We start from the raw sequence: 13145 nt of genomic DNA, 5'->3' as shown, positions 1-13145 counted from the left end.
CCCCAGAATTTTGAATGAAATTAGCACTTTAGTCAAACAGATTTTCCGTAATAACCAAGTACAGGGGCTGGGTGGTGCACACCTGGTTAAGTACACGTTACAAGCACAAGGACCTGGGTTCAAGCCCCCAGAACCCACCTGCAGGGGAAAAGCTTTGTGAGTTGTGAAGCAGTGTTGTAGGTGTCTTTTTGTCTCTCTCCCTATCTTCCCTTTTCCTCTCGATTTCTAGCTGTCTCTATCCAATAAATAAAGATTAAAAAAATTAAAAACTAAAAAAATACATGCAACAATATTCAGTGCCTGTGTTTGTACTTTTCTCAACCAATGGAGTCTGTTGTCATCATTTATCTATTAAGAAATGTGCAACCAGGGGGATAGCATGATTGTTATGTGAAAAGACTTTCTAGCCTGAAGTCCCAAGAGCATAGGCTTAATCCCTCACATCATTATAAACAAGAGCTGAGCAATGCTCTAGATAAAAAAAAAATGTGTAAGAAAATTGCCTATTTTTATTCCTATTCTACTTGAAAAACAAAGTAAAGTATAGAAGAATAACAGAAAAGAAAAATACAGTTCTGGGATGAAAAGTTAGCTTACAGAGTACAATTCTTACCCTGTTTGAGGTTCTGTGGTTGAGACCCAGAACATAAGAATACCTTATGCGGGAGTAGGGCGGTAGCGCAGCGGGTTAAGCGCACTGTGGTGCAAAGCGGCAAGGACCAGCATAAGGATCCGGGTTCGAGCCCCCGGCTCCCCACCTGCAGGGGAGTCACTTCACAGGCGGTGAAGCAGATCTGCAGGTGTCTATTTTTCTCTCCCCCTCTCTGTCTTCCCTTCCTCTCTCCATTTCTCTCTGTCCTAACAACCACGACATCAACAACAACAACAATAACTACAGTAACAATGAAAAACAAGGGCAACAAAACCGGAAAATAAATAAATATAAAAATATACCTTATGTGGGAGTCGGGCAGCAGCGCAGTGGGTTAAGCGCACGTGGCACAAAGCACAAGGGCCGGCAGCAGGATCTAGGTTTGAGCCCCCCCCCCCTTCTCCACCTGCAGGGGAGTCCCTTCCCTGGCAGTGAAGCAGGTCTGCAGATGTCTTTCTCCTCCCCTCCTCTCCATGTCTTTCTGTCCTGTCTAACAATGACGACATCAATAACAACAATAATAATAACTACAACAATAAAAAACAAGGGCAACAAAAGCGAAAGTAAATAAATATAAATTTTTTTTTAAAAAAGAATACTTTATGCAGCACCAGGGAGTCCCCATAAAAAGGTGAAGTGTAGTGTGTACAAGCCCTCTCTTCAGTGCTCTTAGCTGACTTCTTGTTTTTCTTTATTTTTTCTCCCTCTAATCACTCTCTCCTGCCTTCTCTCTTTTCTCTAAAATAAAAATGAAGAAAAAATATGCCCTGGGAGATAGCTAAGCAATATTAAGTACGTACAAGAGGCATTAAAAATAGATAAAATTCTGGAACACACTTTTAATCAATGCACAGACAAGTAGAATTGGCTTTCTGGAAGGGCATTTAAACACTGTCACACAATGTCTGTGTGTCTTGCAGTCTAGTGATGTGTGCCTTCCACCCTTGTTTGTTCTAAACAGATAACTTATCACAGCTCTGCCAAGTTCACAGAACTTAATTCTTCAAAAGCACCAAACTGTTTTCAAAAAGAAAAATAGTTAAGACTTAAATATTAAATTCAAATTAAAAGTCCATGAAGCATATGATCTTAACAAAGCAGTCTCTGTGCAGTTTCCTGCTAAAAAAGTAGAATAGAAAAACTAAAAAAAAAAAAACCCTTAAAAATTAATTAATTAATTAATGAGGTAGCGAGAGACACAAAACTAAAACACTGGGGCCAGGTTGTAATGTACTCAGTTACATGTCACCATGCACAAGGACCTCTTTGCAAGATCCTCCTGGTCCCTACCTTCCGGGCAAAGCTTCATGAGCTATAAAGCAATGTTATAGGTGTCTTTCCCCCTATTTCTCCCTGTATCTGCTTTATAAAATAAATATTGGGGGGCAGGTGGTAGTGTAGTGGGTTAAGCGCACATGGTGCAAAGCTCAAGGCCCAGCATAAGGACCCTGGTTGGAGCCCTCGACTCCCCACCTGCAGGGGAGTCGTTTCACAAGCTGTGAAGCAAGTCTGCAAATGTCTACCTTTCTCTCCACCTCTCTGTCTTCCCCTCCTCTTTCCATTTCTCTTTGTTCTATCCAACAACAACAACAGCAATAACAACAACAACGATAAACAACAAGGACAACAAAAAGGAAAAAAAGAAAAAAGCCTCCAGGAGCAGTGGATGCGTAGTGCAGGCACTGAGCCCCAGTGATAACCCTGGAGGCAAAAATAAAATAAAATAAAATAAATCCTTAAAAGAAAAAGGGGGCAGGGGTAACTATATACCTCAAAGTAAAAGTGCCTAATATTCCTCTATGATTATACTTAGACATAATAAACTCAGCAATCTAGTAGAATGGCCTATAGAAGGCACCATAAATTTTCTAATTAAATATTTATTCCTTAGGCTAGACACCCTCCTCTCCTACCCTCTCCCTCACATCCCTCAATCACTCGATCTACTTAACTAACAAAAGAAACTAAGATATATCGCCTAATCTCTTCTAACAGTATCAGCATTGTTGTCACCCCCCAATAATCTTTAGAAGAGAAAAAGGTATACAATTGGTCAAGAGATATACCTGCAAAAAATACACATCAACTGAAGTATTATTATTGTCCCCATGACAACCTTTATTAGACAACCTTTATTAGAATCATCAGTGCAAAAATAATAGCAAATCGTCTTGCAAAGATAATAGCGGTTTTGAAACCAAAGAAAGACCCAACACTGGCCGCCAGCTATAGACCAATTTCTCTCCTCTCCGTGTGTTACAAACTCCTTGAGAGGCTGCTTCTGTCACGAATTTCTCCTCTTACAGAGAAACTCCTATCACCCGCCCAAGCTGGTTTCCGCCCAGGAAGATCTACCTGCAAACAAGTCCTGGCCCTCTCAACTTACACTGAAAATGGATTCCAGAAGAATTTAAAGACGGGTGCTGTCTTTGTTGATCTCACAGCAGCCTATGACATGGTCTGGCACCGTGGTCTCCTAGCCAAGATCTCAAGATGCCTGCCTCCATGGGTGGCCAACACTGTATCATTTCTTCTCCAAAACAGAAGATTCCGGGTGCATCTGGGTGACAAGTCTAGCAGATGGAGACTTGTCTCAAGTGGCCTCCCCCAGGGCTCTGTTCTGGCTCCTACGCTATTTAATATTTACATCAATGACCTTCCAGAAACTTCTTCAAGGAAGTTCATCTACGCCGATGACATCTGCTGTGTGACTCAGGCATCCAAGTTCGACATCCTCGAGGAAACACTCACGAAAGACATGTCTCTGATATCTGATTACTGTAAAAAATGGCGACTAATCCCTAGCACTGCAAAAACGGTATCATCTGTTTTCCATCTACACCATGCCTCGGCCTCGCTTGAGCTTAATGTGCAGCTTGGCGATATCCAAGCATGGATATCCGGCATGAAGCCCAGCCAGTCTATCTTGGCATTGCTCTCGATCGCACTCTGTCATTTCACGAACATCTCATAAAAACTGCAGCAAAGGTGGGCGCGAGGAATCACATCATTGCAAGACTGGCCAGCTCCTCATGGGGCGCGAGCGCTTCCACACTACGATCATCCTCTCTGGCATTATGCTATTCCACTGCAGAATACTGTGCCCCAGTATGGTTCCGTAGCCCCCATGTCCACTTGGTCGATTCCAAATTATATTCCTCCATGAGGATAATTTCTGGAACCATCCGTTCCACCCCGGTTCCATGGCTGCCAGTTCTTAGCAACATCGCCCCGCCAGATATTCGTCGGGATGCGGCATCATCTAAGTTCATTTCCCATTGTCTACGCTCGACCGGACCTGCCAATATACGTGGATATCTTCGCCCAACCTGTCCAACGCTTGACGTCTCGTCACCCAATCTGGTCCCCTATGCCTACACTGAACTTCTCTGTTCCAGACTCTTGGAAACAGAGTTGGCAGTCAGCTGAGGTAAAGAACAAACACCTCATCACAGACCCCTGCAAGCGTCAACCCGGCTTTGACCTAGCACATTATGATTGGGCCCTCCTCAATCGCTATCGAACAGGCCATGGCCGGTGCGCCGCTATGTTCCATCCCTGGGGAGCCAGAGACGACCCAAACTGCCCCTGCGGCTCCAGACAGACTATGACCCACATAGTCAACGACTGCCACCTCTCCAGATTCAAAGGAGGTCTCGAAACTTTACATCAGGCTCAACCTGACACTGTTGACTGGCTACGGAAGAAGGGCAAACGCTAGAAGAAGATAGATACATGTGCTGCCCAGCACTGAAGGCAGGACCTCAGCTTGAGAGTCCAATGCTATTATGCACTGCGCGTCTCCCGGACCACCCTTTGTGTGTCTTTTTGATTTAAAGTAAAGTATTCAAAAAGTTAAGCTAAGACTGCGTTTACGGAGACGCTACGACTCCGCGGATGGGCGCGGTCCCACGCCCGCAGGAAGTGAGGGGGAGGGCTCCGAGGCACACCAGAGTCTGCAGCTTCCCAGAGGCTAGCAGCCCGGAGCCCGGCGCCAGGTCTCGCGGGGCCGCCCACGCTCCAACCAGCCCCACCAACCACGCATGCGTACTCTGTAGCTCTAGGAACAGGGAGAGGGGGGGCAAGGAGAGGGAGGGGCGAGGCGAGGGAGGGAGAACACACGGAGGCGGTTGTGTAGAGGGAGCCACGCCTACCGCGCCAACGCCTTTGCGCATGCTCTGGACGGACGCCCGCAGCGTATTTAGTCGAAGGCACTGTGGTCTTCTACGTCAGTTCACATCCGGGCGCCGGAGGAAGCGATAGCTGCTGCTTGTTTGCTGAGGTCGGCACTACGTACAACGAGCCATTTTCACCATTTTGAAGGGAGGCGTTCGTTGAGTCTTCCTCTCTGCCTGGGGTGAGGTTTTAGCGGTCGGTGGTAAGTTTCCTGGTGACGGGGGCGCTCGGCAGGTACCTCCGAGGCGGTGGCGGGGAGTGTTGAAGCCCGCGGGAAGGCGAGCGGCTTTTCGTGGCGCCCCAGCGGGCATTGGGGAGACCGCCTTGCCGGCCCTCCCTCGCTCGCGCCAGGCTGCTTCCGGCACCTCACGCCCCTCCCCTTTGTTTTTAGGCGCCGAGTTTGGAGCGGAGGTCGCTCTCCGGGGTGAGGACGCCGAATTCCGCCGCCGAGATGTCCAACTACGTGAACGACATGTGGCCGGGCTCCCCGCAGCCCAAGCAGACCCCCTCGACGCCCCGCTCGGGGCGGTCTAGCCGCCGCTCCTCGGCGTCCGGCAGCCGCAGCCTTTCACGAAGCTTCCGGTCCCGCTCGAGCGTCTCGAGCCGGTCGTCGTCGCGGAGTCGGAGCGGGGGCAGGGCCCGGGCCCGGGCCCGGTCCCGCAGGCACCACCAGCGGAGGTACCGGCGCTACTCCCGCTCTTTCTCGCGCAGCCGCTCGCGCTCCCGCAGCCGCCGCTTCCGGCCCCGGCGCCACAGCTCCTCCCGCCGCTGGCAGCGCGCTCGGCGGGGCGGCTCCCGCAGCAGGTCCCGCAGCAGGGGGCGCTCGTGGAGCCGCAGGCAGCCTGCCGCCACACGCGGGCGGCGCTACTACGGCTTCGGTCGTTCGGTGTACCCCGAGGAGCCCCGACACTGGAGGGGAAGGTCCAGGACGAGGTCACGGAGCCGGACCCCCTTCCGCTTAACCGAGAAAGGTGAGACGTCGGTGCAAAGAGGCGCGAAGGGAGCCTGGGGATTTATGGATTTGCGGCACCTGGGCCTTGGGCACGCGCGTTAGACGGTGCAAGTATTGAGGTAGAAGCAGTTCATGAAGCTTGAGTAGTGGACTTAGTGGTATAGCAGTGAAACTCTTCATCAGTTACGAGGGCCACAGAGTGGACGAGTTCACTGTCAAGAAAACCTGTGCGATCCCGTTGGTAGTTTCATTTATTAATGGAAGAGACAACCAGAGCATCTCTGGGAGGTGCGGGGCGGGTATGGCAGCCGGGGACCTGATGCTTGAGGCCGGGTTACATCCATGGCTCCATCTCCAGGGCCGCCCGGCAGACCTTCTCAGTGAGGGATAAGCTCGTGTTCTAGGGGTGGTGGGGTCCGACTGGATCCCGCAGACCTTTAATCTTTTACACTTTTTTGCTTGTGAGGCAACAGCGTGTGACGGTTGAAATCTTGGATCATTTCTTGGGGGTGAGTTAAAGCTATATCGCAGGTTTTACATGGATACTGTTCTTTTTCCTTAGGATTAAAGGTCAAATTTTATTTATTTTTTAACCAGAGCCCTGCTCAGCTCTGGCTTGTGTTGTGAATTGAACCTCTGACTTTGGAGCCTCAGGCATGAGTCTCTGCATAATCATTATGCTTTCTACTCCCACCCTAAAAGTCAAATGTAAAGTTGGAGGAAGCTTTCCTAGTAACTGGCTGCCCCAAGCGGAGTCTGTATTAGATGATGGCTTCCTTTGCTTATTACTTAACCTAAAAGTTAGCAATCAAATGAGAGGAGTGTTGAACCATGCCTTTTAGTTAATGCTGTTCTAGTGAAAACAATTTGCCCATATTTTAAAACAAACTTAAGACATTCTGGATAGAAGCATGGAGCAGAAAAAAGGTTAGGTAAAAAAAAAAAAATTATGAAGTTTTAGCAGTAGACTTAGTAATATCAGGAACTGTTCATCAGTTGTGGCCGTCACGCAGTAGAAAAAAGCTTATTGTAAAAAACTTTATTTAAAATACATATTTGAAGACTAGACAAGACAATATGGAATTCAGGTTTTTGGTAAGGAAAACAACTTATGTGATTACCTTTTTTTTTTTTAATTTCTTTATTGGGGAATTAATGTTTTACATTCAACAGTAAATACAATAGTTTGTACATGCATAACATTCCCCAGTTTTCCATATAACAGTATAACCCCCATTAGGTCCTCTGTCATCCTTCTTGGACCTGTATTCCCCCCACTCACCCACCCCCACCCCAGAGTCTTTTACTTTGGTGCAATATGCCAATTCCATTTCAGGTTCTACTTTTTTTTTTTTTTTTTCTGATCTTGTTTTTCAACTTCTGTCTGAGAGTGAGATCATCCCATATTCATCCTTCTCTTTCTGACTTACTTCACTTAACATGAATTTTTCAAGGTCCATCCAAGATCGGCTTCTTCTTCTAGCGTTTGCCCTTCTTCCGTAGCTGTAGCCAGTCAACAGCGTCAGGTTGAGCCTGATGTAAAGTTTCGAGACCTCCTTTGAATCTGGAGAGGTGGCAGTCGTTGACTATGTGGGTCATAGTCTGTAGCCACAGGGGCAGTTCGGGTCGTCTCTGGCTCCCCAGCGATGGAACATAGCGGCGCACCGGCCATGGCCTGTTCGGTAGCTATACGTGCTAGGTCAAAGCCGAGTTGACGCTTGCCAGGGGTCTGTGATGAGGTGTTTGTTCTTTACCTCAGCTGACTGCCAACTCTGTTTCCAAGAGTCTGGAACAGAGAACGGCTGAAAGTGGTGAACTCACCACTTTTTACAGCTGAGTAGTATTCCATTGTGTATATATACCACAACTTGCTCAGCCACTCATCTTTTGTTGGACACCTGGGTTGCTTCCAGGTTTTGGTCATTACAAATTGTGCTGCCAAGAACATACGTGTACACAGATCTTTTTGGATGGATGTGGGAACTAATGTGATTATTTAGGCATGCTTATTTTTCCTAACAAAAGCCACGATAGAAAATAGTTTTCTACAAGTAAATTACATATATGAAAGTAAAATGTTTAAACATCTTACAATTTTCAAAATAAAACTCAAGATTTGTGTGCTCTGATTACTCTTGGAAGTACTACAGAATTAATGAATGTTTTATATTTCTTTTCTAGATCGAATGGAGCTCTTAGAAATAGCAAAAGCCAATGCTGCGAAAGCTTTAGGAACAACGAACTTTGATTTGCCAGCTAGTCTCCGAAGTGTTTCTGTATCCAAAACAAACCTTGGAGCCCCTATACCAAGTGGTGCAAAGTTTGAGGTAAATATTCAAATACTTTATCCAAAATATTCAGAAAGCTGCTTCAAGTCAATAAAGATGTGATAAGCCAATTTTTAAAAAGTGGATTTATCCTTAGCTACTATGAAAAACATAACTGGATATGTTAAAATAAGTCAGGTCTGACACAACCAGTGTTTCCCTTATGAGTATGGGAAATTAATGGACTTTATTTTCAATTGACAATAGATGCTAATCTCACATATGTATCTGATACAGTGGTCCATTTTTTTTCTTTTGCAGTTAGCAAATCTTTCTAATTAATCTTTACAGATAATCTATAACTTTAATTTGCAACATTATGTTCCCACAAATTTTATACTCAACATACAGTCCACTTTATCTGCTTTATTTCTGTTTTATAGAAATCATGAATGTGGTCTCCAGACTTTGGTGAAGAAAATCTGTTGGTAATTGATACATGGGCAAAAGTATCAGAGGTTTAACTAATGTGAAGTTTATGTTCACACATTGAAAATTTAGTGTCTTGTTTGGTTAGTTCCATGTGCATGTTAGAATTTGAGATAGATATTATTTACATAAGATGCCAAAGACAATTTTTAAAATAAGAGTACACCCTATAATGGCAAGGCATCAGTGGTGTAGGTGTTTCCTCCTTTCATAATATATGCAATATATTCCAGATGTTTTGAGAGATTACAGAAGAGGAAGCCTGTTACACTTGCAGATAAGTTTATTATAATTACCAGAACTGTGCAGGCTATGCACAGCCAATTTTCACTGTGCTTTTCATTTAATTATATGAAATATAAAGTCTAAAACTTACAGCACTGAAAACTTAAAATAATTAAAAATCAATAGAATCTATTAACACGGGAAGGATATGTTACTTAGGTGAGTTTGTTTTTCATATCTATGCGTGGATTTAAGTATTAGAAAACTATTGAGGGGGCCGGGTGGTGGTGCATGTGTTACAATGCTCAAGGATGGGTTCAAGACCCTGATCCCCACTTGTAGGGGGGAAAGCTTCACGAGTGGTGAAGCAGTACTGCAGGTGTCTCTGTCCCTCTCTACTTCCCTCTTCTCAATTTCTGGCTCTGTCTATCCAATAAATAAATAAATAAATAAAATAAAAAATTTAAAAAGAAAACTATTGAGTTGCTTTTACAAGTTTATAGGTACCAAATTTAGTGGTAAATGCCTATTTGTAAAAACTTCTAAAATATGACCTTAGTTTTGAAGTCAGTTGAATTTCTATCAGAGGGATAAGATACTGCTTTGGGGGTAAATAATGTCTAGTTTATTTATGATAGAATATTCAAGAGAATACTATTTAGGTGTGTGAGATCTAGCTTAATTTGTCTTTGACTACTAAATTTATGTACAATTGGGACAAGGTTTTGTACTGTACTTTGAACCAAGTACATGCTTCTGAAATAATGCTTTTTTTCTTACCTGTCTAGCTGTCAGAAAAGCTAACTGAAGATGGTACTAAAAACTCCAGTGAAAAGGCTTCCCAGCAAAAAAGCATAGCTTTTAGCTCTAAGGTACGCATTGACCACTCAAATTGAACTTTATTGTGGAAGGCTTTTGTCTTCAGGGTGATCATTTGAGTCTACTGAGCCACTTTATGAAAAGACCCAATCTTGTATTTTTTGGTGCCATTTTTACAAGTAACTGATTGAATATCTGTCTACTTAACTTTAATGACTGTTTCTTAAAAATGTTCTATTTATTGGGAGTTGGATGGTAGCACAGCGGGTTAAACAACGCACATGGTGCTAAGCACAAGGACTGGCGTAAGGATTCCAGTTCGAGCCCACGGCTCCCCACCTGCAGGGGAGTCACTTCACAGGCGGTGAAGCAGGTCTGCAGGTGTCTATTCTTCCCCCTCTGTCTTCCCCTCCTCTCTCCATTTCTCTCGGTCCTATCTAACAACGACGATGACATCAATAATAACTACAACAACAAAGGCAACAAAAGGGAAAATAAATATATATAAAAATGTTTTATTCCATAGAGACAAATAGAGGGAAGCGATTGATAGGGAGAGAGATATTTGCAGCATTGCTTTACCATTAAATGAAGCGTTCCCCCTGCAGGTAGGGGTTGGAGGCTTGAACCCAAGTCCTTGTGCATTGCATGTACCACCACCCAGCCCCTATAGCTGCTGTTCCTCTTTTTTGCTTCCAGGATTATTGCTAGTGCTCAGTGCCTGCACTATGAGTCCACTGCTCCTGGAGGCCATTTGTCCTATTTTGTTGCCCTTGTTATTAATTGTTGTTGTCATTTACTGTTGTTGTGGGGTAGGACAGAGAAATCAAGAGAGGAGGGGTGACAGAGATGAGAAAGACAGACATCTGCAGACCTGCTTCATGGCTTGTGAAACGCCCTTGCGGACCCCCCCTCCCCCCACAGGTGGGGAGCTGGGACTGGGATCCTCTTACCCCGTCCTTGTGCTTTGTGCCTTGTGCTTAACTGGCTGTGCTACTGCCCACCTGCTGGGGAGTTGCTTCACAGGTGATGAAACAGGTCTGCAGGTGTCTGTCTTCCTCTCCTCTCTCCATTTCTCTGTCCTATCTAATAATGATGACATCAGTAACAACAATAATAACTACAACAAGGGCAACAAAAGGGAAAATAAACAAAATATAAAATTTTTAAAAAGGGCTAAGGGAAGTCTCAACTATCTATATTTTAATGCCCCACTACCATGATAGAACCATCATATATCTTATTTTCCCTGATCAATCTTAAGTTTTGACCTGGAATTTATATTGTGAAAAGCAATTATATATGCCTATAATTTTTTGAAAACTTGACAAAATAATCTGTTCTTTTGCAGAATTCTATAGCAAAACCAATGCTTCAGAAATCAGCTAAAGTTACTGCTGATGAGACCTCTTCAAGATCTCCAAAAATTGATGAGAAGAAAAGTCCATATGGGCTGTGGGTACCTGTCTAAAGAGGATTTAAGCTTGCCTGAAATGCACTTTATTCCATGTTTTTTATAGCATTATTATGTATCTCATTTTTTGTAATTGCTGGGGTTAGAAACATCACAAAATATGTAAATACTACTAAAATTAACATTTAGGTTTATTTTACAGATATGATATAGCACAAATGGACCAGAGATTACATACAGGTGGGAGTCTTACATATTTGTAAATGTTTTGTATATTTGCAGAAGTGAAATTTGTAAGGTACTAATTGAGTTTGTGTTGTACATATTCATTAAAAAATTTTTAATTTTTATTTAGTATCATTTTATGACGTACGTATACAATTACATAACGGGTTTTTATGTAATGAAGTATAAGGACATACTGCTTGCTGGAAACTTAACTAAGGCTAGCTGTATGAGATTCAGTGATCACCCTGGGGTTTGTGAGAAATGGTAATTATCAAGTCATTGCCCCTACCCTGGACCTCTTAGTAGTATTCTCAGTTGATGTGGGTGCTCATTAAAGCTTGAGAAATTTCGACCTATAATTTATGGAATAACGGCACTTTGCGGGAGGGGTTGCTAGAGACAGGCATTGAAACTTCAGTGGGAGTTGCACATATAACAAGGCAGCTTACTATCTAAGACCTATTTCACCAGCTCTAGAAATGTTATTTTATGAACTTCAGTGTTAGAAACTCAACCATGGCGATTGAAGTAGAAGGAAGAGCTACAAGATGTGTTTGAGGCATTTAAATACCAGTTTCATCAACTCAAAAGTTTTGACTCTAGTTGTAGCTGGAAAGGAACTACTCAGCAGGTCTGCAAGATAATTCATTTAGGCTAGATTGATCATGTGCTTGATTTTTTTTCATACACAACTGAGGTTTGAATTTGGCCCCATCCTACTTAAAGGAGCTTTGGTGTCTTTCTCTGGTCCTCTGTCACTTTTTCTCTGGAAAAGTAAACTAATCAATACATATTGAACTCTATATGGAGATTTATTAATTTTTTAAAGATTAATATGAGATAACTAGAGCATCATTCTAGCATATGATGCTGGGCACCTCATGCATATAAGATAAGCACTTTTACCCACTGCCACCTCCTGGACTGCTGTTTTTTTTTCTTCTGTGAGAATGAGGCAGGAAAGAGGATCAGAACAACACTCACTGTTCAATTAATAGCATAAGATGGTGCTGGATTTTGAACCCTGTGACCAATGGTATACTAGTGCCTTTAATAAAAAGGCTAACCTGTTCACAGCCTACATCATATAATTTTAAAGATTATGACTTGAAAAGATTAATGGGACTACTACAACCTTGATAGCTTCTACTCATTGAAAACTAAACAAGGATAACAGGCAACCACTTAATTGACAGAAAATAGGAAGAAAGCCCACTTTAAAAATGGGCCAAGGAACTGGGTACATTTTTTTTTAAAAAAAAACTATTAGAGAAATTGAGGGGAGGAGATAGGGAAAGATATAGACACTTGCAGCCCTGTTTCACTTGTGAAACTTTCCCCCTGCTGGTGGGGACTAGGGGCTTGAACCTGCATCCCTGTACACTAATGTGTGTGCTTAACTAGGTGCATCACCACCTAGACTCTGGATAAAATTTTCTAAAGAGATACACATGGCTTTCAGCCATGAAATGCTCCACCATTTAGAGATTAGAGAAACAAAACTACACTGAAATTCCACTTAACACCTATGAGAATAGCCAATATAAGTAAAACAGCAAATGACAGGTGAGGTGGATAAAAGGGACTGTTGGGAGTTGGGTGGTAGTTAAGCACACCTGGCACAAAGTGCAAGGATAGGCGCAAGGGAATAGCCAATATAAGTAAAACAGCAAATGACAGGTGAGGTGGATAAAAGGGACTGTTGGGAGTTGGGTGGTAGTTAAGCACACCTGGCACAAAGTGCAAGGATAGGCGCAAGGATCCCAGTTTGAGTCTCCGGCTCCCCACCTGCAGAGGAGTCGCTTCACAGGCGGTGAAGCAGGTCTGCAGGTGTCTTATCTTTCTCTCCCGTCTTCCCTTCCTGTCTCCATTTCTCTGCCCTATCCAACAATGACAACAATAACAAAGCTACAACAATAAAAT

At 43.7% G+C, this 13145-nt stretch overlaps 2 protein-coding genes across 4 annotated transcripts in view; one reads left to right on the top strand and one right to left on the bottom strand.

Annotated features, from left to right (window-relative positions):
* The window catches only part of TMEM50A (transmembrane protein 50A), a 42273-nt gene extending 37331 nt beyond the window's left edge, over nt 1-4942 (bottom strand). The window contains exon 1 of the mRNA XM_060205564.1: nt 4807-4942. The gene's annotated coding sequence lies outside the window, so the exon portion shown is untranslated. The remainder of the gene's footprint in view (nt 1-4806) is intronic.
* Nucleotides 4869-11344, top strand: RSRP1 (arginine and serine rich protein 1). Of its 3 annotated transcripts, none has more exons than XM_016187929.2 (5): nt 4869-5009; nt 5220-5799; nt 7962-8107; nt 9550-9633; nt 10932-11344. In XM_016187929.2, the coding sequence occupies exons 2-5, from the start codon at nt 5280-5282 to the stop codon at nt 11049-11051; spliced, it is 870 nt and encodes a 289-aa protein (XP_016043415.1). In that variant the 5' UTR covers nt 4869-5009; nt 5220-5279; the 3' UTR covers nt 11052-11344. The 3 variants fall into 3 exon arrangements, 2 of the variants coding, with proteins under 2 accessions (XP_016043415.1, XP_007522635.1); XM_007522573.3 differs by having other exon boundaries at nt 4890-5030; XR_009553714.1 differs by lacking the exon at nt 4869-5009 and having other exon boundaries at nt 5270-5799; nt 7962-8535; nt 10932-10962.
* Nucleotides 11345-13145: the final 1801 nt, after the last annotated feature.

The sequence above is a fragment of the Erinaceus europaeus genome, chromosome 13, assembly GCF_950295315.1.
Source record: "Erinaceus europaeus chromosome 13, mEriEur2.1, whole genome shotgun sequence".
NCBI lineage: Eukaryota > Metazoa > Chordata > Mammalia > Eulipotyphla > Erinaceidae > Erinaceus > Erinaceus europaeus.
This window is presented reverse-complemented; position numbering and strand designations above follow the sequence as displayed.

Bases quoted from the DNA above. Each gene is read 5' to 3' on its own strand.
- RSRP1 (XM_016187929.2), top strand. From the start codon at position 5,280: ATGTCCAACTACGTGAACGACATGTGGCCGGGCTCCCCGCAGCCCAAG. The intron at 5,800-7,961 runs GTGAGACGTCGG...TTTCTTTTCTAG, and splicing joins CTTCCGCTTAACCGAGAAAG to ATCGAATGGAGCTCTTAGAA. The intron at 8,108-9,549 runs GTAAATATTCAA...TTACCTGTCTAG, and splicing joins CAAGTGGTGCAAAGTTTGAG to CTGTCAGAAAAGCTAACTGA.